Here is a 25,828-nt window from a genome sequence, read left to right on the forward strand (position 1 = left end):
CAGCAGAAACACTGCCTGGCTCGGGATGCTCCCTGGCTTTGCTGTGCCAGGGATGTGCTTGGACTGGGCCTGTTGGTGCCAGGGGGACAGGGATGCGGGGTGTGACACTGCAGGGATCAGCCTTCCCAGAAACCCCTCGCTCTGGAGCTATCCTGGAAGGAACAGGGCAGTGACAAAGGGTGGCACAGCCTGATGTGCTCCTGTCAGACCCCAGAGCAAATCCCCTGCAGTGAGGACACAAACCCAGCTGAGGACAAAGCAAAGACTCCAGACTGATGGGACACTCCTGGTTTCTGCTTGTGACACATTTTACTCCGCAGAGCAAAGGCAGGTCGACCTTTCTCACTTCACCTTCCCTTACATTTAAGAGATGACCGAGACTAAAAGAGAAATTAAAAATAAGACCTAAGGAGAAGTTGTCAGTCTCCCCAGAGCTGGGACACACCACCCATGTGCTGCAGGCCACTCCAGGGCGTTGGAAGTCAGAGGGGATGCCCCGTGGAGGGGCTGGAACAGCAGTGCAGTGTGGTACATCCTGTGCAAGGAACGCAGCTTGGCCACACGTCCCCGTGTACCCGCGGTCACCCAATCCTCCTCCGCAGCTCCAGGGAGTTCCAGCAGGAAGAACAGAATTCATTTCCCGTGCCTGGTCTCTGTACACTCCAAAACAAGTGTTCCTAATGCCCAAAGGCCCCACGGAGCTCTGGGTTCCCTGGGAAAGGAGCAGCAGATCCCTGTGTGCTGTGCTCCAAGCCCCACCTCCGCACCTGGATCCGAGGCAGGCACACAGCACCGGGCGAAGGCCCTGCCCCGTGTGCAGGGTCAGCACTGACCTCCCTCCACACACAGCTCCTCTGGCCCTGCCCTGGTGACACGAGGAGAGAGGGGGGCTGTGCCAGTGCCATCCTCCCCGTGAGGATTCCCACACGCTGGAATGCTAACAAGGACAATGAGGAGTTGGGTAGGATAAGGTTGGGACTGTGCACCAGGGCACCACGAGTTCCTGTCAGCCCCGTGCCCGTGCTCAGAGTTTCCTCTCCCGCAGCTTGCTCCCGTTGGGCTCATCCAGCAAGGCTGAGTGTCCATCCCCGTTGCTCAGGCATTTGTCCTTCTCGTGCCTGTGCTCCTGCTTGTGCTCCTGCTTCTGCCGCCGGATCTCCTTGTACCGCAGGGTGATGTCCCTGCAACACACACAGCACACAGCTCCAGCCTGCAGGAGCAACACCAAGGGAGCCTCTCTGCTTCTGGGGATAACAACTCACTGGAGCCTCTGGCTGGGCATTGCTACCATTGCTGATGGCACTGATTCACTGGCACTTTGTGTTTCTGGCTGGTGTCCTGGCTCTTCCCACCTCTTCCAGAGCACAACAGCCAATCCTGCAGGAGCAGCCACTGCTGCCCCCTCCACACAGCATTGCACTTCAAACAACTGTGGAATGATGTGGGTTGAAAGGGATCCTAAAGCCCATCCCATTCCACCCCCTGCCATGGGCAACCTTCCACTATCCCAGGCTGCCCCATCCAACCCGGCCTTGGACACGTCCAGGGATCCAGGGGCAGCCACAGCTTCTCTGGGCAGCCTGTGCAGGGCCTCAGCACCCTCATCTTTCCCCACACCACACCTAACCCTGCTCTCTGTCAGTGCAGAGCCATTCCCCCTTGTCCTGTCCCTCCAGTCCCTGATATGTGCAGAGCCATTCCCCCCATGTCCCATCCTTCCAGCCCCTGATATGCAGAGTTCCTCTCCAGCTTCCAAAACTGGAAGGCTGCTAATTCCTTAGGCCCTGTGCAGCTGCTTTCCATGATCCAGACAGGAAGCTGCCAGGATCAGGCCTAGGGAGCTCCCTGTTTATTTCAGAACCTGCACCCACCCAGGAGAGCCGTGCTCTCTCCCCAGGCACTCCCAGGGAGCACATCTGAGGATGGGGGTTGAACAAATCCTCCCAAACCCCTGGCCAGCCCCAAATGCAGCCCCACTCACCGGATGAAGAAGCGCCAGGCTGTCCAGGTGAGCACCAGGATAATCCCCAGGATCCAGCACTGGGTGATGTAGAAGGGCAGGGAGAGGGTGAGCGTGTAGGGGTCGTACTTGACCACAATCAGGAACTCCGTGGCAGTAATAGCAGCAACCAGCCAGGCCTGCTGGCCCAGCTTCTTGTGGAACTTCCTGCAGGAGAAACACAGACAAGAACATCTCATTGCTGTAAAACTGGGCATGTGGAGAAATCTGCACAAAAAGACAGCTGGGGCAGTGATTTCATTCAGCTTGGCACAGTCCTACAAGTCTAGTTCAGATCACACATGCACTAAGGCTCTGCAGGATGACACTTTCACGTTGGTGTTACTTCAGTTTCCTCTCAGAGGCTCTAAAAGTGAGAAAAGTTAAAACTTCATCACCACACAATGCAGGAAGTGTCCCCATTCTCAGGCAAACCCACATGAAACAATTCTCTGACCAGCCTGAGACCAGCTGATGTTCAGGGTATGGTTCTAAACAGGAGCACACACAAGGCTCAGAGCTGTATGTGACACCAAAGTGTAATTCAAGCTACAACAAACCATCCAAATACATTGGGAAAAAGTATGGAATAAATCAAATGTAGGTGAGTGCTGATGCAGAGGGGATGAGGGCATTCCTTCTTAAAAGGTTTCCTGCCTGGATCAGCTCAGATGAAAGGGCTGCAGAAACTGCTCCAGGTGGTGACAGATTAAATGGGCAGAGGCCAGCCCTAACCCACAGGCAGAGAGATGAAAAGAGAAGCAGCAGATCTCTCACAGGGAATTCCAGTTGCTGGGATGATGAGGGCAGCTTTCTGCTCTGCTGGGCTGCTTCCTCCTCTGCCACCCCTTCCCTCACAACAGAATCAAAGATAACCCCAACACAAGAGCTGGGCAGCCCCTAAGGCTGCCGAGGAAGAGAGCTGGTTTCCTGCCCTAATATTCAGGAAAGATGTGAAAGATTTTTCTTGTGAAGAAGGAGATAAAAACTCGTGGCCTTGATGCAGCCTCCTTGGAGGTGAGAGGAAGACTCCATCAGGAATGTGTGACTAGGTCAAATGCTACAAATGCATCAAGACACTCCTGGTCAGGAACATTTCACACATCCAGTCCTCGGGAACTCGGAGGCAGCGAGTGGTGTGTGAGGGCTGGCGAAAGCTTCACCCCTCTTCTGGGACTGTCACAATTCCAGGCACTACATTGTCGCCATGCTCAGCCCAAGGTCCTGCAAGCAAAGCCCCACAGCTGCCTGCAGATACTCAGAATGCTGAATGGGAAGAAGAATTCTTCATGTTGGAATTTCACTGCTTTCTAGACCCAGCATTGCAGGGCTGGCTGGAGAGACCTCCTCAGTTCACCCCAGACAATCCCAGCACCACCAGACAAGGCAGTGAGCCACGTTTTTGTCAAGAAAGGGCAACGAAATATTCCAATCTTTGAGCATTAAGAGTTTCCAAAAGGAAAAGGTCAGCAAGGTTTCCCATGTGATGCAAGCCAGGAGCCTCTGGTACAGCCTGCTCTTCCCAGCAGGAATAATGCACTGATTTTTGTAAATACAACCATGGAACAAATCATTCTTTCCCTGCTCTTCCCCTACAACACCATGGGAAGAAACCTGAAGGATCCTTGGCTTGAACTGATGTGCAAGTGAAGCTGGTAAATGGGGGCAGATCCTCTCTGCCTGGATGGCCTGGAATGTAGGAAGGGATTACAAAATCCTCAGCAGAGAAGGTGTCAGGTAAGAGCTCAGCTCTGCCCTTCTGCAGGAGCAGCCTAATGTCAGCTCTGGGGGGCATCAAGCACAGCCAGGAACCCCAGGATGTGGGGGCAGCCACCTCCCCCAGCAGGAGATGGTGGCCGGGACAGGGATGCCCAGCTCAGGATGAGCTGCTCCAGCTCATGGAAAGAACAACAACCAGAGCCAGGGATAAGGCACTGGCCAGGGATGGCTCTCCCAAATTCCAGTGTTATGCCACGTGGTTGGACAGAGGGCAAAGGAGCTTTTCCAACCCCAACACAAGATGAATGGTGCTAAGGAGAGGAGCTCAGCAGCGAGGCAGAGACTGTTCTTACCTGTGAGTTGGAGGCACGTCCCAAACCAGTAGGTCCAACACCAAGGGCAGGGCATCCTGCCCCTGCGCAATGTCCTGAATTCCGACTAAGCAATGTGGGCTGGCCCTTCTTCCCACTTCTAGGAGTCAAAGCCTTGCAAGGGAAACTGATCTTCAGACCATGTTGGAAACCCTAAATTCTGAACACAGACACTTTGTTGCGTTGGTCAGCGACAGACAATGAACACCCCTGGAAGCCAGGCGGTGCCTTAGGCTGAGGATGTGGGCTCAGGCAAGTTGTGACATTAAAAGAAAAGGTGATTTTGAGAACAAAGCTTTCTCAGCTCTCACATGGTCTGCAGAAACAAAAGCAGCGAGGACAAATATGATGCTGAGGTGGGAACGGTCTCGAGTACATGCACTGCTGTGTGTGGTGCCTCACCTGCAGCACATCCTGCTACCCAGGGCCTCTGACCTGCAAGAGGATGCCAGGAGAGCTCCAGAGGGCCAGGGGGAAGAAAGTTCAAGGAAAGAAGTGCTTTTAAGAATCACATTTTTTTAGTCTAGGCCCTGATGTCCCTAGAGGGCACATCCAAGGACTGCAGTTCCTGGCTCTCGGTCTGGAATCGGAGTGCAGCACTCTGCCCACGAGCCAGGGGCACTCCAGCTCATTTCCACATTCCCTTCTCCACAGAGAGATCATGTACCAGACACTGAGGTTAACACAGTGCACACACAATGCCCTTAACAACAGCTGCTCTCTGACCAGGGGGAGTGAGAGCGGTACCTCGGAAACAAAGGAACACGGAGCGGATGCTTTGGGATTAGGCCTTTTTGTCCCTGACAAGCTGAACTGAACTGGTGCCCGAGATGGATGCCAGCAAGCTGGAGCAAGTTCAAAACAAAGCACGTGGAGCTCGACATGGGAAGTACAGAGAGGTGGGGCTTACGGGTCGTCCATGAAGTCGTAGATCTCCCTCATGGCCACTCCTCCCACGTTGACAAAAAACACCAGGCGTAGCAGCACCAGGTAGTGTTCAGGGGGCATCCACAGCACAAACTTCAGGTAAAATGTATTCAGCTCTGCCAATAAAAACTGGGAGGGGGGGACATTGGAATTACATTTGGAAAATACCACTGGATGGAGCCTGGAATGCCCCTCTCTCCCTGAATGGCTCCCCCTGTGCATTTCTCAGCCCTGCTCACTATCACCAAGTGAACCATCAGCATCCACCCAAAACTGGGTTTTTAAACACTTCCTCTACTTTGGAAGAGGCACTAAACAATCACAACAAAAAGCTGGACAAGCAGTACCCTCAAATTTCAAGCAAGGTTTTGAACTTCAAACAAAGAGCCCAAAGTACCTGCACAAACACTGAGGGCAAATCCCAAAAGCACAGCTTTTCCTTTCCCTGCCCTTCAAAATCCAGCTGAGGGAGCCCCACCATAACAAAAGGCACGAGCTGCACATCCTGGGGGGCTGGGCTGGGTTGCTTTTTCTCAGTTATGTAAACTCACCCTCAAAGCCAACTTGGGAAAGTTGATTATAAATTAAGAGCAAAATGTTCTCTCCAGCAGCTGCCCTGGCAATGTGCTTAAGGGAGCAGAGAGACACCAGATTGTCACTTCAAAAGAAGTGATAACAAAGGGCATTAAGCCTTGCTGAAACCCAAGGAGTGAGCCAGAACCTGAAGCTGCTTAGAACCTGTCAGCTGAACCGGGGATGTGCTAAAAGAAACATAATCCCACAGCTCAGTACAAATTCACTGGGATCTCTGTTGCAGCAGCACCTAAACCCCCATTTCTTCAGGGTGCAACCAGCAACCTTTTTGGGGAAACATCTATTTTATTTATACTCTTTTAGTCCTCCCACAGAGCAGGCCTGGTGTGCCACGTGAGCTTGGCCAATGTGTCCTGCAGCAGGAATTGGGTGCTGGGAGTTTGTTCTGGCAAAACACAGAGTTCTGTCCTGTGCCACTGAGCCTGGTTCATGCCCAGTGCCCCTGGATCACCACCAGTGTCTGGAGATGGATTTAGTTAAATTTCACAGCTGCTGGGCTGAGATAAGTTTGAGTTGCTCAAAGCAGAGCCAAGCGACACCCCATGGATGGCACAAAGGCCAAAGTCCCCTGGCTGGCAAAGGGGCAGAAATGGGAAAAAGGAGGAGTAAACTGGGCAGTTTAAATGCCTGTCAGTCATGTGGGTGACAAGTTCAGTTTCACAGGCACTGGTATGAATTTCAGATGCTGCATTCCCAGCATAAAACAATTCCACCCACTCAGGTGCTGTGTGTGCAGAGAAATGTAAAAAAAAAAAAATTCTAGGAGAATTGAACAATTTAGGCAGATCTGTGCTTTAGGAGTGAGCTCAGAGGAGCCAGAGGCCTTGGATACAGCCCCTTCCAGCTATAAAGTGACCTGTAGCTGCATAAAACTGAGAGATTTGAGCTACTTTCACCCACAGTCAGTGCTTTGGGGAGCAGCAACTTGCAGAGAACCCAAAGATCCCAGTTCATACTGCTCCCACTGCCAGAACAGTGGGCAGCAAGCAAGGACAACCCTTTCTGCAGTGCATCTGTCACCTGCCCCAGAGACACAGACACAGCCCCCTGTTCTGCAGGATTGGGAAGGGAGCCCTGCTGGCCTCAGCTTCAGGAGCATCCCCAGAGCTGCAGCCTGAGTGACAGGACCTGGAAGCAGGGGACAGGAGGGCCAGAGAGGTGTCCTCACCACGAAGATGATGCCACAGACGGCGAGCCACCTGCGCAGGCTGGAGGCTGGCTTCCACTCGAACTTCACCCAGCTGTAGGGGGTGAACTGGAACACAATCCTCTTCATCTTGCCTCTGGAAAAAAGCAAAATAACCACTGCAGCCTGAAGGGAAAGCAGGCAAGAGGCATCTGCCAGTGTTCCCATTTGAGACACCAGTTCAGATATGCAAAATGCCTCCCTTTACTCCATTAAAATCACAACTTAATGAGATTAGCTCTGAGCTTGTTATTTTAATTATCAATTTAAGCTTTAATATACTACACCCACTGTTGTAAGCAGTTCTGCTCTGCTCAGCAAAGACACTACAGAGCACGATGGGTCATTACTGGTACACAACTACAAGGGATTTATTAAATTTTAATTCCCAGTGTCCCAGTTCCTGTGAAGTTCTGGTTACTAGGGAATGCAAAAAGACCAAACAGATCCTTGCTGTGAATGGGAATATGATGCCAACTTGGATTCCTGCACCTCCTTAAACCATTTCATCAAATAAGCTCATTTCCACAGGATGCCCTCACTCCCAGCCATCAGGCAATGTTTGGGACACACAGGTGGATTTCCAAAATCTCATTCACAAGGTGAATAAAACTCTCCAACAAACCTCCCTGCAGCAGTAAGTCACTGGATCCTGGAGTCACCTGGGAATTCTTTAATCCATATTAACCCAAACAGAACAACCAAGCTCTTGAACAGGGGCTCAGCCTTTGTGCTGTGCCTGTGGAGTTCCCTCCTCCCCAACTTACTTGTAGGTTGGAATGTTCCAGAGCCCTTGCCACTTGTAGGTTTTCAAGGAAAGCCAGGACAGGGTCTTCATCCCACAGTAAATTCCTAACCCGTTACATAAGATCACATCCATTATCCACTGGAAGGAGAAACACAGGAATGATGCTGGGGAAGGAACACTAGAGCTTGGCAAAGGGAATCACTACAGGCACACCCCTGCATTCCAAGGAACGGGACAGTGTTAATCCCACAGGTTTTCTGAAGGTTAAAAAGCTTGGCTTGATGTGTCTAATAATTCACTGACTTTTGAAAATACAATCATGGAGCAAATCACTCCAAGTTTGGGTCTTCCCCAAAATCCATCCAAGCACAGCCCCAGAGCTGTGTGCCCTGACTGCAGGGAATTCTGATCACTCTGGCACCAACTTACACCTCACAGGAAAATAAAACACAACTTTAAAAGGGTGTCCTGTAGCCATGATATTTTCTGAAAAATCCTTTCCTTAGGATTTTTTCTCCTGAGAAGCTGAGAAGCCTCAGAAACAAAATGTAAACAATGATTATCTGCTGCTGTGGAATGCAACAGGTGGATCTGTGATTGGTCTCATGTGGTTGTTTCTAATTAATGGCCAATCACAGTCAGCTGTCCGGATTGTCTCAGTCAGTCACAAGCCTTTGTTATCATTCTTTTTCTATTCTTAGCTAGCCTTCTGATTAAATCCTTTCTTCTATTTTTTTAGTATCGTTTTAGTACAATATATATAATAAAATACTAAATCAAGCCTTCTGAAACATAGAATCAGATCCTCATCTCTTCCCTCATCCTAAGACCCCTGCAAACACCGCCACAGTATCCCTTTAAGCTCACACCAAATTTTGCCTTTCTCTGGACTTCAGACTTTATTGCTTTATTGCTTATATTTGCTTTATCAGCAAATATTTGAAAACGTTCAGGTACAGCTTTAGATCCTCCCTGTGGTGTGAAATGAACCCAAACAAATATTTAACCATGTCCAAGTGTTTGTAGGACACAAAATGACAGAAACAGTGACAAGCAGGTCACAAACCCAACAGGGAGCAGTCACACATGTGATACAACTCAGCTCTCCTCACTTCCTAGCCCTCCCAGTAAAATCTGTATTCCCAAACAAACCCTGATCCCTGCAGTACATACGTGATCCCACCAGCATTCACTGAAGTTTGGGAGCTGGTGCTCCAGGCTGTACTCCAGGAACTCAAACATGACACTGATGATCATGCACATCCACCAGTCCCGAATCATCAGAGTCTGAAGGGAGAAAAAAGCCTTTCAAACAGCTGCTAAAAACATCTACAATTGTCTCCAGCATCCAGAAAAGGATCAGGAAACTCAGGACAATTTTATTTTTGTGATATGATGGTCCAAATGCTCATAGGCCTCTCAACTTATCACCATTACCTGCACAAGAAACAGTAATGATACCAAAGAAAATCACCTCCACGCCGGCCAAAACCAGCACAGGAATACAGATTATGATAAATTCTGGTAAAATGGGATTCAGCAGGAGGGAAATGAGTTAAATGCATGGAATTACTGGGTGTTCAACCACCACAGGCAGCAGCTTCTTACAGTGCTCAGAAAAGGCTTTTCAGAGCCTTTTATGGGCTCTAAACGACTCCAAAGCCACAATAATTTCTGATGAATGAGGCCCATTCATTCTCAATATTGCCACCCTGGTGCTTTGAGATTTGGGGGAAAAAATCCAAACACTAGCCCATCTCTGTTTATTGAGACAACACACTCAACCTCCAGCTTTTAATAGAGAAATAGGTTAATATTTAACAGATTTAAGAGAAAAAATATGCTATGGCTCTGAGAAAATCCAGCAGTCAGTCTCCTTCCAGCTGGGCAGCCCAGCTTCTCCTGCAATTCTCTTGGAAAAGAAAGAATCCAAGTTTTCCAAATTGAGAATCCAGTTCATTAACAGAACAAGCTGAAGTCCAGGTTTCCCCATGCCCAGCAAATTCACCTCTGGTTTTGAGGTGAACCACTCACAGAACACATCTGCACTGTTAAATGAAAACACAAACCAACAGTTCCAGCTTGTTTTAGAACAGCCAAGCTCTGTCAGTTTGTTATTTGAACAGCAAACCCAAACAAGGTCTGCAGGGGGCAAAATCTCCTGAGTCAGTCAGCCTGCTTGGGTTAAAAAAGGTAATATTTAGACCAAAGTAATGAGCAAAACATTGTTGAATGTTCTGCCAGAGACAGGCACAGCTGGAATTCCTTCTGCAGTTGCTTGATACCAACTAAAAAGTAACAAGAATTAAACCATTGCCCATTTAATGGTTTAAAATCCTGATCTGATGCCACTGGGAAAGCAGCAGCAACAATATTTGCCTTTGGGAATATCACTGTCACTGCCAGCCCCACACTCCACTTCCAAAGGTCATTCCAGCATTTCTGTGGCTACAGCAATTAAGTTTTTTACTGATCTGACCCCAGGATGAATCCCTGTGGAGAAGGAAAGAGCCTGTTGATGTAACAAGGCTCTGGAAAGAAATGAGGTGGTCTAACATGGGCAGGAGACAGGAAAGAAAAGGCAGAAAAAGGCTTTTGACATATTGATATGTATTTTCATGTATTACAAACAGCCTGGTTTAAGTGACGAAGGCCTGGCATCACAAAAGCAGCAGCAGTGAGGCTTTGGGAACAAAGAAACAAAGTTCCTAAGCTGAAATGAGTCATTGTTACCTTCAGGTACCACCCAAAAAAGTGAGCAGGAACAAATCCATCCAGCTTGTCCTGAAAATCAAAAAGAGAGTGAAGGTCAGAGCCTTTTTATTTTTTTTTTCTTCCACGAAAAATGCAGCAATAAACGTCTATTTTTCCCACACGTGAATACTTGCACTCCTTCATCAGGAAGGAATTTAGCAGAGCTTCTTAAATCTTACCAGCCTGCCAACCCCTGGACACAGAGCCTTTCCCTCTACTTTTATCAGATTCCAGTTTTTGATGCACTGAAGATTTACAGGGTAGACCCAAAGGATTTGGGTGCTCCTCACTCCATGCAATCAGGGAGCTGTAATTAACCATCATTCCTTTACCCTGGAATTTCTGCCAGTGAGAAACCTGATGGCTTTTAGGACTCAGAAAAGTCCTGCACTAGTGGAAGGTGTCCTTGCCCATGGCAGGGGAGGGGGTTACATCATCTTTCCAACCCAAACCATTCTGGGATTGTGTGGTGCAGCTTTAGGGCTCTGTGCCCCAGGGTGACTGAGAAGACTCCTCAAGCACACCAAGAAATCCAAACTCTGAGGGGAAAATCTGACACCAAGGAGCTGAGAAAGAAGAGCTGTTGAACCCTGGGCAATCAGGTAATTGGGATCCAGAGAGACACACCCCCATGTGATGGACAGGAAAGGTCAAGAGAAGAGAAATGAAGAGGCTGGAGAGTCACTCACAGGCTGTGCTCTAATTAAGCACTCAGCCAGACCCACAACTGCACTCTGAAGAGCCCAACGAAGCAGCTTTTTACCCAAAACCAGCCTCATGAGTGAGTTTGCTCCTTACCCAGATGTTGTGGAAGGGATCAGTTCCATTGCCAGGGTCATAAATGAGGCAGTTGCCCCCGTAGTCTCTCTCAGGCAGAGGAACCCCCAGGTGGGGGTCGATGTACTTCATGAACTGCCTCCCGTCCTGCACCGTCTGCAGGGAACACAAACCAGGACCCCTGAAGGACTCACACACCATTAAGAATTAAGAATTACCCCTTTTTCAAATTCCTTGAGGAAGAATTGTTGAAATACAGCCAGGCACACACCTAACTTGGAGCCTTTAATCCTAAATATTAAGGGAATAAAAGGCTACAGAATGACCTTAAAGATGAAAAATCAGCGATTTTAATGCTTTACCCCAAGCCACTCCTCTGTGCTCCCCGTCTCTCCCAGAAGCTTCACACAGCTCATCCTTCCCAACACCCATTTCCAGTAAGGTCCCATGCAAACAGCAAAGAGAAATTATCAAAATGACCAAAATGTGAACTCATCTGTCACTAAATCAGCCACACACTTGCTGAGCATTTATTTCCCAATGGAATCACTCAGTGTTGTGGTCAAGGCTCGACCCTGCAACATCTGTGACAGGCAGCAAAGCTGGACAAAGCCAAAATTAATTGAGTAATAATAAAATTACAGAATAAACTGCTGAACTCTGGGACAAGTTTCAGCCACGAGCAAGCTTGGATTTGCTGTCAGGAAGTTCAGCCACCTGCAAACTCAGCAGAATTTAACCTTATTTAAACCTGGGTAAGGCAATGATGTATTTTTAGTAGAGAGCTGAGCAACATGAGGGAGTTCCTTAACCACTAAATCTCTGCTGACACCACACACTGCCACAGGGAAGAAAAGCCATCCCAGGCTTTTCTGTTGGAATTCAGAACCACACCAATAAAAATCACTCAGTCTGACTGCAGCTACTCAGGAATATCATGCTGAAGGATGGCTGGAAAAAAAACAGGGTGGCCAGTCCCACTTTCTTAAGCTCACATGGCCTCTAGAAGCAAAACTTTAAATTAAAAAAGCATTCCCCACCCTTCTTTCACACAAAATGATTTTTAGAGCTGCCTGATGAGTATATTGACTCAAAATATTTAACTTCTGAGAATTGTACAAATCAGGGGGAAGTTCTCAGTTTACTAAAGGACAGGATATGGCAAAATGTTTAATTTGGAAGCACCAAGGGCACATCTTTCTATGAAAAGCCTCCTCTCCTCAGCTCCTGCCACCACACAAAGCTGGGTGTGAAGTTTTGGTTTATTGCAAAACCCCCACACCTACCAAGAACCTGTCACTCCAGGTAAAAGATATTTCCAAAGGTGAAACCAGGTGAATTCCCCCTGAGTCACACATGGCCCAGCAGGACAGAGACTGGACTGTGAAGCACCAGCTGCTGAACATGAACTCCCTCACCAGCTCATCTAAAACCACTTCAACAGTGTCTACCCCAGGCTGAGGGTGACTGGAGGTCAGAGCAGGTGAAATATTTTTATATTATCATTTCCCTCAGCCTCATAGTCTCATTAAACAGCCTAATGATTCCATCTCACAAAAACCAGCATCTCCTGTAGTCAGCAGGAAAAAAAAACCACCACAAAGGAATTGATTCCCACATGGAAGTGGCATTTAGGAGCTGGAGGTGTCAGCCACTTACCTGGAAGAGGATGAAGATGAGGAAGAGCTCATAGACCACGCTGACACACAGCCAAAACCTCCAGTAAGCTGCAGAGAGACACAGGGGATGTCAGCAGCAGCTTTGGAGCAAGCCATAAGTTAATTATTCACTAATTTCAGTCCTGGAATGCTTTGTGTTGGGAGGGACTGAAAGCCCATCTCATTCCACCCCTGCCATGGGCAGGGACACGTTCCACTGGCCCAGGCTGCTCCACACCCAATCTGGCCTGGAACACTTCCAGGGATGGGGCAGCCACAGCTTCTCAGGAAACCAATTCCATCTCAAGAGAGGCTCCCACCATGGAATTACAACTCCCAGCTCCCAAGCACAGTGCTCCCCATCCTCCCTCAGGGATACAAGCAGAAAGGAGCTCCAACTCCCACACAGGCTGCTGGGTAAGTTTGCTGGAACTGCTCAGGCACTGGCCTGGATCTGGGAGAAGGGATCCAGGTCCAGAACACTCCAACCCAACAAACTCAGCAGTTAGGAAGGGGAAGGAAAGCAATGTGCCACCTGCAGTGCTTGCCAGCAGTCCTTGGAGGAGAACCTGATCCTTCCTGAGCTTTCTCCCTGGTCTCAGGTGACCTGGGCTGCACCAGACACATCCCAGGCAGGCTGGAGTCGTGTTCAGCAGCCCAGCTCTGGCCTGGGGACACGGTTGTGTCTCCAGGGGCAGAAAGCATTTCAAAACCCCAAAGATAACTCCACTTTTACTTGCAATGACATCAAAAACAAGCAGACCAAAGGTTCAGCAAGGCCTGTCCATAAGAAATGCCGTGCAAAGCTCAGCTGCTGCTGGGAGCCCTCCCCAGATGTGTGATTACAGATGTGCACACACCCAGCGACGCCTGAACCCAAAGGGTGCCCAAATTCCAGTGTCTGCACACTCCCAGCTCTCCTGCCAGGCTCAGCCCTGGGGTCACAGCCCATCCTGGATGGGGGTTTTGTGCCCCATGGGCTCATCCATGCCCCTGATCCATCCAGACACCTCTGGGCTCTGGACTCCCTCAATATTTCTGTCTCCTGCCCTGCTCCTGCAGAGCCAGGGTGGGCACACACACAGCTCCAGCAGTTCTCCCTACCCAGATCCAAAAATTCCACACAAGGGAATTCAGGAAAACTCACAACATTCTGGGTGCACACTGAAATTCCAAAAATGCCACACAGCACTCTCAGGATGAGAGCTGCCTTCATGTGTTTCCTGGAATGGAGCTCCCCTTCCTCAGGTCCACGGGGGAGATGCAGAGGAATCCCAGCAGGGTTTGCCAGGAAACCAAGACCCTCAGGCCTGCCTTGGGAATTTCTCTCTGTTAATTCCAAGGCAATGTAGGCACTTTGATGTTCAAAGCAGGGCCAGGCATAAATTACACAGGAATGAAACAAACAGAGGCTTACAAACAGAGTTATCAGCTCAGAACCCCAAATCAACTCCCCATGGAGCTCCTCAGGAGATGTTTTCTCCCAAAATGTGTCTTTATCCAGCTCAGCCTCAAGTAGGAAATAAATTATTTAAAAAAATAAAAATAAAAAACAAAAACAAAACAAGAAAGAAACAAAAATTAAAAAATGAAACCAAAAATACCAACAAACTCCACACATTTTTAAAAGCAGCCTCTGACACCATCATTAAAAGAGATCACAATATGGAAGGTGAAACCTTCTTGCAGCAATCCTGCTAAATTAATGTCATCAAAATCACCTATTTTACACTTCTGGGAAATAAAAAAGAAAAAAGGAAAATAAAAAAGGCAGGTGTGGCCTGCAGAACAGCAGTTCAGAGCTCTGTGACAGCTTTCACTCACTTGTCTTTCCAAAATGCATCTTAGGAAGAAACAAACAGCAAAAAAAATCCTCCATTGGTCACAGGATTATTTGGAAGAGAGGAGCCTCTTCCCAAACTGTCACCACATTCAAGCCAGCAGGGAAAATTAGCTTTTCACCACCACACTTCTCCCACCTTTAAATGTCACTGCCAGATACCAAAAAATGCCTTTTTTTCTAACCCATAAACCTTGCACCAGAGATTTTACACTGCTCACAGACAGCAAAGTGACAGATTGGTCCTGAAAGTGATGTAGGCACAGAAAGCAGAGAAATCTAAATCCTTGTCTGAGCTTTTATTCCCCTCTGTACACAGAGCTGTGGCAGCTGCTGAGCAGGCTCAGCAAAAAAAGAAAATTAAAAATGGAGATCTGGCTCTGATTTAGGGCTGTGGTTTCTCCCCAGCTCACAGGGGTCCCCCAGAGGTTCTGAACACACCCAGTACCTGCACCCCAAATGTTTCCAAGGCTGTACAAACACTGTTCTCTCTCCTGCTGGCTCAGGCTCAGCTTTAGCTGTAAGGTTATTTCTGGCATGTCTCCAATGCTTGTTTTCCTTTAATTCACTTCCCATTTTGCCTCCCTCCAATCAGGGCTTTCCTCCTGAGTGAGGACGTCTCCACTAATCATTGACACACCTGATAACCCAGTGATTCCTGGGATCAAACATTAAACTGCTGCCTTGCAGGGATTTGGGAACAGGGCATGAACATCCCAGCAAGCTGAATCCAACCAGCCTTTCCCTATTTCTGCTCAGAGCCTGGCCCACTTTGCCTGAGGGGCTAAATGAGTAAAAAATACAAAAATTTAAGTTGTTTGCCCAAGGAAAACACTTGCCCTGGAGCTGCTCCTTCCAGTGCCACCAGTGCTGCCCTTGCCTGGTCCCTGCTTGCACATTCCCACTGTCCCAGCCCTCAATCCCACAGGTTACTCCAGACCCTCACAACTGACTCCCTGACCAGCTCATCCTGTCACACAGCCTGTATTAAGTCAAAATAACTCCTGGCAGAGGTTGGGAATATTAAAAGCTGCTTCTCAGGGCATTAATAAGTGTCATGGAAAATTTCTTTGGAATGACAGCATGGATGTGTTATCTTGGCAGGCAATAAAGCATCCCTGGGCTCCTACAGCAGCAGCTCCAGAAGAGGAGCTCGCAGGGAGAAGGAAGAATATCTCTTATCTGCAAATCCTAAGGAGACAGGCTACTGATGCTGGCTCTATCCAGGATTAGTTCTACCACGAAATGCTCCCCAAATTTGGCTGTTCACCCACCAATAAACAAATGGATCCTCAAGCAGAGTTTAACACCTGTCCCTTGCACTGTACTGCTCCCCTGGGGCTAAAGCAGTGAAGGTTTGGATAGAACCACAGCCAGTGGAAAATGGGATAAAAGCAGGGCAAGTTGGTAAAGCCTTGTCTGAAGAGTCATACCTACTTATTTCCATGACACTCCTACATTTCTGAATTACAGGGAGGCAACTGGTGTCTGTCTATGCAGCAAATTATTAAACTGCAGAAAACAGGGGCCTGTGTGGAATCAACAGGGAAATGGCAAAGCTGGATGAGCCCCTGGCTAAAGCTGGGAATGCTGAGAAGGCAACCAAAAAAAGAAATAAAGCCACCAGTCTGGACAGGTGCCACTAAGGTAGTGGCTGGGATCAGTTTCCTTAATGGCCTTAATGAAAAGTAGGTTAATGACACAGAGCAGGAGCAGCAGGGAAGGCAGGGACAGCAGAGAAGATGATCCCAAGGGACTGGAGTGACAGAGGAGCTCTTAACACAGCTCCACGCTCTGGAATCAGGAATTTGGGAAGCATCACATTATCACAGAAATCCCCAAAATAACCCTGCAGCTCTGGAGAGGACATTTGAAAGCAGAAAGCTCAAAACAAAGCCAGAATGTTATGGGGAAATGTTATATTTGGGGCAAGACTAAAAGCCAAACTTCCCTGCTTTGCTCTAGGGAATAAAACCAGCCCAGACAAACCCTCAAAACCTGGGTGCACCCAAGTGTCACTGGTGTCCTCAAAAGGAGCACCTGACTTTACAGAAGGAACCACAATTAACTGGAACAGAAGGAAAGACTAAAACCTGCTATTTAATAAGAAAGGCAAATTTAATAAAGCCCCAGGTCTGCAGAGGTGTGCTGAGGGCACTGCTCTGGAACCACACCTGCTTTGGCTGAGGGTTGTGGGGTGGCTGCTGGTTTAAATTTCTGGCACAAAACCCAGCTTTATTTGGCAGTAGGAGAGCCCAGTGCTTTCAGGAATATTATTTAAGCCTATATGAATTCCCTTAATTCTTCCTCTTTCAACGATTCACATCTAAAAATAGGCAAGAGATCAAAGCCATTTAAATATTTTCATGTTTCACCTGCTATTCCATTACCTGGAAGAGGTTTGTGTTGTGCTTTCAAGACTTCCAGTCTAACAAGAAATCTTTAAAATCATAATCAAGGGCCTCTAATCTCCCATGGAAAATGGACATGGAGCTCAGGAAGTGCTCCTGCATCAGATGCAAGGTCACAAGTGCAGTCCCAGCACAGAGAGGAGAAAAAAAATGAGGATAAACAGGGGAATTTCAGGTTTAAGAACCTGGCAGTTCTCAAGAGAGCTTTTTAGCTACAACAGGAAGCCAAAGCAGGGAGATCCACACAGATCTGCAGGCTCCATGGAAGCCCAGCAGGGTGGTTATGGAGGAACCTCCATGATCAGTGTGCAGTGCTGAGGAACCTGTGATTACTGAAATTACAACTTACCTGCTCTCCAGGCAACACAAACATTTACCTCCCTCACAGAGCAGGCAGCTGCTCAGGAGGATTTGAGTGAGCCCAGCAAGGTGAATTACCTGGGTGAGGTCTTGAGAATGGTCCATCTTTAGCTTGTGTCACCCCAAAACACAAGAAAACCAAAATACTGGCGACGATTCCTCTGCAAGAAAAAACAGAACACTCTGGGTTATTGCCTCATCCTCCTCCTGAGACTGCAAATTATGTTCTCTGATGAAAGAAATGTCTGGCCCTTGTTCTTTAACTGCTGAATGTGTCCCTCTTAAATAGATCCAGGCACCATCCAGAAAAAAAAAACCAGCCAAAAAAAGGCTGAGGATCACAGCAAGTCAAACACTTCCCTGTGTCTGGGAGCAGCTTTTATTCCCAGTGGCTCACAAAGACACAGGATTTAGCAGTGACACAGCTCTCACTGCTCCACCACATTTCTATGGAATTTAAAAAGGAGCTGTCAGACTTGTCACCACTCCAAAACAGCTTCCTAACCAATTAAAGACAAGCAGGAGCTTTCCAGACCACACCAGCACTGCTGCTATTTCAAGAGCTGGAACCATAACACAGAGCCTAAGGAACATAACAGAGATTTTAAATAAAAATAAATTATCAGACCAGAAGCCCAAAGACCTATGACCCTGGGCATGTTCCTTTAGTTTTAATGGATTAAATGGCATAAAGCAATCCAAAAGTGCTCTTTTTACTGCACCTAAACTCCCACTGGATCCTGCTTGCTGTCTCATTTCACCTGCTTAAGAGCTGGCTGAAAGGATGGACAACTGGCAAAGAGCTCATTCCACATTTGCAGAAAATGATGCAACCCCTGACTGCAAATAAAATGGCTCAGTCTGTAGAAATCACACAAAATACCCAGTAATTTTGCTGCCAGAGAGAAATTGTTACAAACCAGAAGCAACAGGAGACTGTTTGTGCTTTAAACATGTCAAAAAACCTTTCAAAATAGAAGACTAGAGGATTTACAGAAACTATTTTATAACATTCACCTCTGAGTATAAATGTTTGTGCTTCCTGAAAATAAAAATGGGGTTTAGTTAGCAGATGTAACTCAGTAATTTTGCTTGCTTTAAACACTGGGAAGCACACCAGAATTAGGTGACTGAATGGATCTGTGAATAGACAGTTCCATGGGGATTTCCAAAGATCTGAAGGGCAAAAACCCTTTCAGCTGACCTCCAATAATGAGAATATTCTGCATTTTGAGGCCCTGGCTGCATCTGGAAGCTCCAGTCCTGTGTGGTGTGACAAGCTCAGCCATGAACTGAGGGGTCCAGACCGCTGCTCTGGCCTTGGGAGAGTTCCAATTCCAAAGCTGGAATTCCAATTCCAAAGCTGGAATTCCAATTTTCAATTCCAAAGCTGGAATTCAAATCCTGCATCCAAATCACCAGAGGAGCTCAGCTCTGCTCCTTCCTCTAAACCCCACTCTTGGCCCAAGAGCTGCTGTGCTGAAATATGCTGGGGATCCAGATACATTCACTTACTTCAAGTTCACCACAGGAAGTTTGGAAGCAAATCACAAATTTGCATAAATAACCACACCAGCTCAACTTTTTTTTTCCCCTCTTATCCTCATTAATTTACCTTCCAATGCCTCAGCAGCAGCCTGGCCTGAGGCAGGAATGCTCCAGCACCTGACAGGGGCTCTCCTCTCCTCACCTGGCTGGACACAGCCAATGGATTTTCCTGAGCAGCAAATCAGGAAAGGCACAAGACAGCAAAATGTGCCCACAAAAAATCATTTTAGCACTTAACAAAATTAAAAAAAAAAAAAAAGGGAGAGGCTGGCAGCAGCTCCATCAGCACAAACAAACTCTTGTTTGTGCTGAGAGTCGATTCAGACACACAGGACAATGAGGAGCTGTGCATGGCCCTTTGTCCTGGGATTCAAGGAGGCAGCTCCCACTCCCTGTTCCCTCCCGGGCTGGATCCATGCTGGCACAGCTGGTACAACCCCCTCGGGGCACCACAAGCCCTGGAAGAGAGCTCTGGCCTCCTGCTGCCTCCATTTCCCTGACCTACACATCCTTGGATCTGTCCCCATGGAAAGCAGGGATTGCCAGGAGCTGTGTAAAAAAATCATCTCAGGAGAGACATTCCCAGCTGGAAATTCACAGCCCTGAAGCACACCGGTGGTTTTAAACCTGAATGTGTTTTTTATGGAGAAAAAAAAAAAAAACAAAACACTTTTTTCCCCCCCAAAACACTCTGCTCAGCATTCCAAATATTTGGGAGCTGCGAATTTCTTCTGTGGTATGCAGAGGAGGTGCTCAGTGTTTATCTGGCTACACTCAGAGCTGGAGCTGAGTCCAGGCTGAACAGAGGAGAATGTCACAGCTGTCAGTCAGGATGAGCTATCCCATGGCTGGAAGAACAGTGGGAATAAAGCTCTCACAATCAGACAGGTTCACAGCACAACCTCTCCTTGCCTAACAAAGTTCCACTGTTCTCACACCGGGGGCAGTCTGACCACATGAGTGATCCCAATGAACTCTTACTATATTTACATATAAAAAGCTCCTGTAACCTTATCTTTAAAAAAAATAAACCCAAACAATCCTCCTTTAATTGTTTCAGGACAGAAGTCCTGTGACAGATGCAAACACCAACATCAGCCACGGACACCACACCCTGGGAGCTCAGAGGTTCCTGCTCTCACTCGGGTCTGTCCATCACTTCTCCTGAGTGATTCCACAAATCCACCTCTCACCCTGCTCCTGCCAGTGACTGCATGGAGCATTTTACAGGGTGACAAAATCCTGATTTTATAGGGGACAAGGTGGGACCATCCCACTGCTACAGTCTGGGAAACACAGAGGCAGCAAATTTGGGAAGTTCACCCCCCAGTTTACTGCTCTGAGCACCTAGTGCAGCTCACAAGGACACCTCAGGCAGGGCATGGAAACAAAAGAGGCTGGAGCCTTTGGGAGTGTGCATTTCAGACACTGCTCCACTGTCAGTGTGCAGGAGGTGGAAATAAAAGCCTGTGACAGCTCCAGACTCTGCTCCCTGGTGACAAACCCCCCCTGGTCATTAGGCACCAAGTGTTCCCAAGGAACACCGGCACACAGGGACAGCCTCGTGCTGGCTGGGGCTTGGAACTGCAGCACAACACAGCTCCACACCAGGACTGACAAAGCTCTGGGGGCAGGACAAGGGATTTTCAATTATGGATGCAAAAAAATCTGGGATAATTTGGGCTATGGATACACTGATGCACACTGTGCCCATCTCACCCTGCTCTGAAATACCCCATTTTGTCCAGAGATACGTGAAACATGGAATATTTGGAAGATCATGTCCAAGCCTCAGGATGCTCCTTTTCAAGGATTTTTGTGCCAAGACCTTGCAGAGCTGCAGCAGTGAGCAAAGCCCATTTGCTGCCCCTTTCTCGGCATGATGCTGTAAATTGATTTTAACAACTGGGCATTGGATAAGCACACAACAACTCGTGTTTCCTGAGGGAAAGATCCACCTGCTGACTAATCTTCCCTGGGTTTGTTTTGATTAAGGCAGCCGAGGCTCTAAGCTCAATAATAAGATATTCCACTGAGTCACCTTAGCTCTGTATTACTCCCTAAGGATGCATCATCACTTCTCTTTCAGCTCTTCCCCTTCCCCATTCTGAGTGGCCATTCCAGGCCACACCACCCCTCCAGCCTGGCCTCCCTCATTATGCCTGGGAACAAAATGGCATTTGTTCACACAGCAACCTTCCAGAACCTTTCCCAGCTCCAGACACCTTCCAGCTTGTCCCATGTCACCCCCACGTGTGAAATCCCAGCTCTCAGTGGGGCACAGTGGGAGTTCCATTACCCCCAGGCATTGTGTAACCGCCAGAACAACAGCCAAGATTATCTCAGGAAATACCACAATTCCTGCATCTCCAGGACAATGGATGCTATATCCTGAGTCACTTCAGAAATGTACAAAAAGAAGGGAAAAAAACCTTTCAATAGCAAGGGGAAAATTTTCATTATATTTAAGAAACCAGACTGGTAGAAAACTATTTTCTTGCTTCCAGCAATGATGCTTTGCACCATATCTTTAAAACATATTTAGCTTTTTAAAACACCACTTTCCTACCTCCTTTTTCTTCCCAGTTGTATTTTAAAAGGGGAGAAATTCAACCACATTGGATCAGTTTAAATTACAGTAGGAATTGACCACACATGTAAGATTCATTCTTATTTCCCCAGAGCTTCCCTGCGGGCTACACATTCTCACAGCAATTTTCAACAACAAACAAAGATTTGTATTGAAATCTTGAAGAGAATTTTACAAAGAGCACTTGAGCCAGAAAAATTTAGTCACAGCCCCCAGCATTTTCAAATTATGGTTATTTTAAGGAAAGGTTATTTTTAAGAAAAGGCTATTTTAAGAAACAGCAACAGAACCCTTGCCAAAGAAACCCAGCCAGAAGGCTTTAGGCAAGCTTTTTGTGTTTTGCTTTAAATCACACCACAGAGCAGCCACAGGTCTGACAGTGACACTAAACTGATTAGAAATTGAATTCAATGATCAGCATCAGAGGAGCTTACAGACTTATGACTGGTTTTGTAACTTCCTAAGGGAACAGGCACTTCCACAAGGGAGCACAGGGGTCACTGGAGGTCCCTTTTCCAGAACACACCTGGGAATATTCAGATATTCCTGAGATATTCACCTCTTTGTGTTGTAGGCTGTGTCCTGGGGAGTCTCTTCCAGCAGGGTAACGTAGCCCAGTGCACACGTGAGGATGAACAGGACTGTCAGGGTATGAGCTCTCCTGAAATTCAGAACAGAGAAACATGACATTACACAGCAGGAGAACTCACATCTCACCCTGCCAGTGCAGCCCCAGGAGGCCAAAACCACCTGGCAGGAATGTTGAGGTTTTCTGTACTGCAGAGCACAGAGAGCAGAACTTACAGTGGCACTGCATGTGATCAGCAGCAGCTTGGAAAAAACCAGCACCCAGTGCAAACACCCAAATTTAAACAGCTCCAGGTGTCTCCCCAGGTTTGGCAGGTCCACACCTGACAGTGCTGCTCTATTTCACAGCCTACTAATCAAAATTGTAGCTGAGGGAACAAGCCCTTGAGAGCAACCAAAGGGAATTCACTCCAGACATGGGAATTACACAAGAAAAACTAGTCATTAAAAATTTTAAAAAAAGAAAAAAAATTCTAAAGGAGAACAGGAGAACAGTTGCTGTTGATGCCACCTCAAGATGTCAGATTTCCAGGGATATTCCTACAGTTTCAGTGCACTTAGCACAAGGGGTTTCTGTGGGAACAACCATGACAGCAAAGCTGGGTGGCTGTTCCATAGCAGTAAAACATCCTCGTCCATGGGAGCCCAGAGGTTTATATGGATTTTGGTGAAGCACTCAGGGAGAAATTCTTCTGGCACAGGTTGCCTAGAGAAGCTGTGGCTGCCCTATCCCTGGAAGTGTCCAAGGCCAGGTTGGACTTGGCTTGGAGCAACCTGGGCCAGTGGAAGGTGTCCCCGCCCTTGGGACTGGATCAAATTTAAGGTCCCTTCCAGCCCAAACCATTCCAGGATTCTGTGATTCTATGGAAGGAGAGTGAGCAGAGCACACCCAGCCAAGGTGACACCCACACCCTGCACCCACTGATCACCACACAGAGAATATTCTTACAAGGTCTGCATCTTTTCTTACTTCAAGTTGAAAATTCCCTTCCTAATGAGGAGCCATTTACTGTTTTCATTGGAAAACTCCTCTGGCCCCAGCTGGCAACTCTGTTCAAGTAAGGCCAAAGGACACGCCAAGTGTTTTGGTTCAGAGAATAACATCCCTTAACACAAACTAATAAAAAACCCCACCTATAAAGAGGAAGCTGAAGGAAGGAGAAAACTTGTAAAAGAAGTGTCTGTATGTGACATATTTGGCACTATTTCCATTTTCTTTATATATTCTTTTGTAACAGCAGCTCGCATCCCATCTCCAAGTCATTCCAAGGTTTGTATATTCAGATTACATGGTGCACAATAAACCTTGGAATTTCCAAACCATCTACTGATTTCCCTTGAAACAACCCCACAGTAACCCTCCTAAAAGTGCTCTGAAAGTCCAAGAAAGCCTGCTAGCGAACAAAAATTCCATTCTACTGCAAACCCCACGTTCCCCACAGCATCCCTGCAATCCCACACAGGCAATACCTCATAAGCAGACACAATCCTCTTCTGCCCCTGCCAGAACAGAGTTTGGCATTGAAGGCTCTCCTTCCTCGTGGTCCTGAGGACACAGACCACCAGCTCCAGCAGAAAACCACCAGGACCCACGAGTACTTCCAGGATCAGCAAGGAATCAGTGTGCCAAAACCCAGGGAAAAGCTTGGGAGCTGCAAGCTCCTACTCGGCAGCTGCATCTTCCCAGGTGCCAGGACAGGTGATTCAGCCATCAGAGCTCACGTGGGGCCTGCCCTGGATCCTGCAGGAGCTGGAGCACTGAACCCAGCCTCTCCCAGGAGCTGCCTCTCCCAGGAGGCAGGACAGCAGCACGGAGCCCACGCTCCAATCACACCCTGCTCCTGCACACCCATTACCTGTGGATGGAATGAATGGATTCTGCAGCCAGCACCAGACAGGTTCCATGAACTCCAGGCTATTTTTGGTATCTCAGGCCTTGTTTTGCTGTCTGGTTTTGAAACTTAACATTGTGTTGTTATATTGTTACACAGTTAGACATATTGTTGTAGAGTTATAGATATTATGTATTATATATAACAGTTACATTGTTGGTTATTTTTGAAGAGGCTACGAAAACAAATCTGGAATCCCACCCTGCTGTTTCACCACCTGAGCACCCACACCAAGTCAGCTGCTTTTTCAATGCATTCAGATCCCATAAATTGCCAAAAAATCAGTTATAACAGCTCCTCCCTTGGACAAACACCATGAGAACACCTCTACCAGCAGCACAAGGGTGACTCAGTTGTGTTCCTCCCTGTGAGGATCTTGTAGCACAGTGAAGGGTTGGTGTTGGGGAGCCCCATGCATTTCCCATTTATTTTTGGTGCCACAGCCACCAGCCTGAAGCCCAACCAGCTGCCCTGTTTAAGGAGAAACAAGAGGCTGCTCTCCCATCACTTCCCTTGTAGCTGAGCATTCATCTCCAGATGCTGCCAGATTCCCTCCTAGCAGGTTTCCAAGGTAAAGGTGCTTCCAGCACAGCGTGAATTCCAGAAGCAGGGATGAAAGACTCTGGAGATGGGCTTGACTTCTGGGAAGAGCAAGTTGGCAGCCCTGGCAGAGAGCTGAGAGCAGTGACACAGCAATGAGAGGGAGCACAGCATCACACAAATCCACTTCAGAGAGGAAAACAAGCCAGGAAATATGGATGTACACCATGTCTTCTCACAGCTCAGGAGCTTAAAAATAAAATACAATTCCAGAAAAGGGAGCAGCTCTCCTGAAGGAAGGGCTTGCCTGAGAGATCAGGATGAATTTAACGGCACAAGGGGATTGTTTTCATCTCCACACACACTTTAAAATAACACACCAGGGGAAGGCGAGCTAAGAACAACCCAGCAAGGTAAGCAAGGCAGGAATTACATGGAAAGGCTTATGTCCTCCTGGCCTGGAGCCTGGGAGGCTGAAAAGAGCTAAGCTGGGAATCTTCCCCTTAGAATTACACACAGGAGCTTGGGCAACACACCCGAAGCAAAGGGGGTACAAACTGCAACCAGATCTGGGAGGCTTCACATCAAAAACTTCGCAAAACAGCGCCTGATGTACCTGAGAACAAAAATCTAAGGCCAGGGAGAGAGCTCACAACAAATTCCAAACTGCTAAAAAGCTGGTATATTAAGTGGCTTATTTTTCTGCCTTTCGGCACCACACATTTGGCTCTTTCCCCACTCAAGCCCTGGGAGATTGAGACGAAATAAATCAGATTTGTTTTCACACAAACCCTTGCCCTGCTAATTCAAACACCAAGTGAGAGCAAGTGAAGCTCTCCCACACTGCAGATCACAAAAAAGTGGGGTTTTTTCCTAGTTAATAGGATTAAGTTTGATCCCAACTTCTCTTTTTCATGCTAGATCATTCTCCTGTCACACACTGAGACCCTGCAGGTCTGTCAAGACAATGACTACAAGCTCTTTTATTTTTCCAACTGAAGTCTATGACAAAAATGATGTAAGGGAATTGTTTAAACATGTCATTTTTTGGGAGATTCTGGCAGATCCTTGGGTGAAAAGGAGAGAGTATCACCCAGGAGCAGGCAGCCCATGGCCTCATTCAATCTCCCACAAATTAAAATCAGCTTAAGCAGGGACCACACCCTTGTTATCCATGGCTCGTCACCAGTGATGCAACAACTCCATTAAACACAATAACAATCACTGGAACACAATGCAAAGAATTTATTTATTAATATTTTGGTCAGTCCTCTTAAGTGGAACAAAATTCCAAAGGAGAGCCAGTCCAGTTTGCCCCTTGGGTTA

At 47.6% G+C, this 25,828-nt stretch overlaps 1 protein-coding gene across 1 annotated transcript in view; it reads right to left on the reverse strand.

Annotated features, from left to right (window-relative positions):
* Positions 1-284: 284 nt before the first annotated feature.
* PTDSS2 (phosphatidylserine synthase 2) overlaps positions 285-25,828 on the reverse strand; it is a 30,365-nt gene continuing 4,821 nt past the window's right edge. Inside the window, exons 2-12 of the mRNA XM_030950104.1 lie at positions 22,042-22,143; positions 17,423-17,505; positions 12,735-12,802; positions 11,097-11,231; positions 10,278-10,328; positions 8,718-8,831; positions 7,564-7,682; positions 6,779-6,893; positions 5,000-5,145; positions 1,982-2,167; positions 285-1,181 (exon numbers count right to left, since the gene is read on the reverse strand). Of these exons, the coding sequence (XP_030805964.1) occupies positions 1,025-1,181; positions 1,982-2,167; positions 5,000-5,145; positions 6,779-6,893; positions 7,564-7,682; positions 8,718-8,831; positions 10,278-10,328; positions 11,097-11,231; positions 12,735-12,802; positions 17,423-17,505; positions 22,042-22,143 (1,276 nt within the window). The 3' untranslated portion in view covers positions 285-1,024. The remainder of the gene's footprint in view (positions 1,182-1,981; positions 2,168-4,999; positions 5,146-6,778; positions 6,894-7,563; positions 7,683-8,717; positions 8,832-10,277; positions 10,329-11,096; positions 11,232-12,734; positions 12,803-17,422; positions 17,506-22,041; positions 22,144-25,828) is intronic.

The sequence above is a fragment of the Camarhynchus parvulus genome, chromosome 5, assembly GCF_901933205.1.
Source record: "Camarhynchus parvulus chromosome 5, STF_HiC, whole genome shotgun sequence".
In the NCBI taxonomy this organism is placed as follows: Eukaryota; Metazoa; Chordata; class Aves; order Passeriformes; family Thraupidae; genus Camarhynchus; species Camarhynchus parvulus.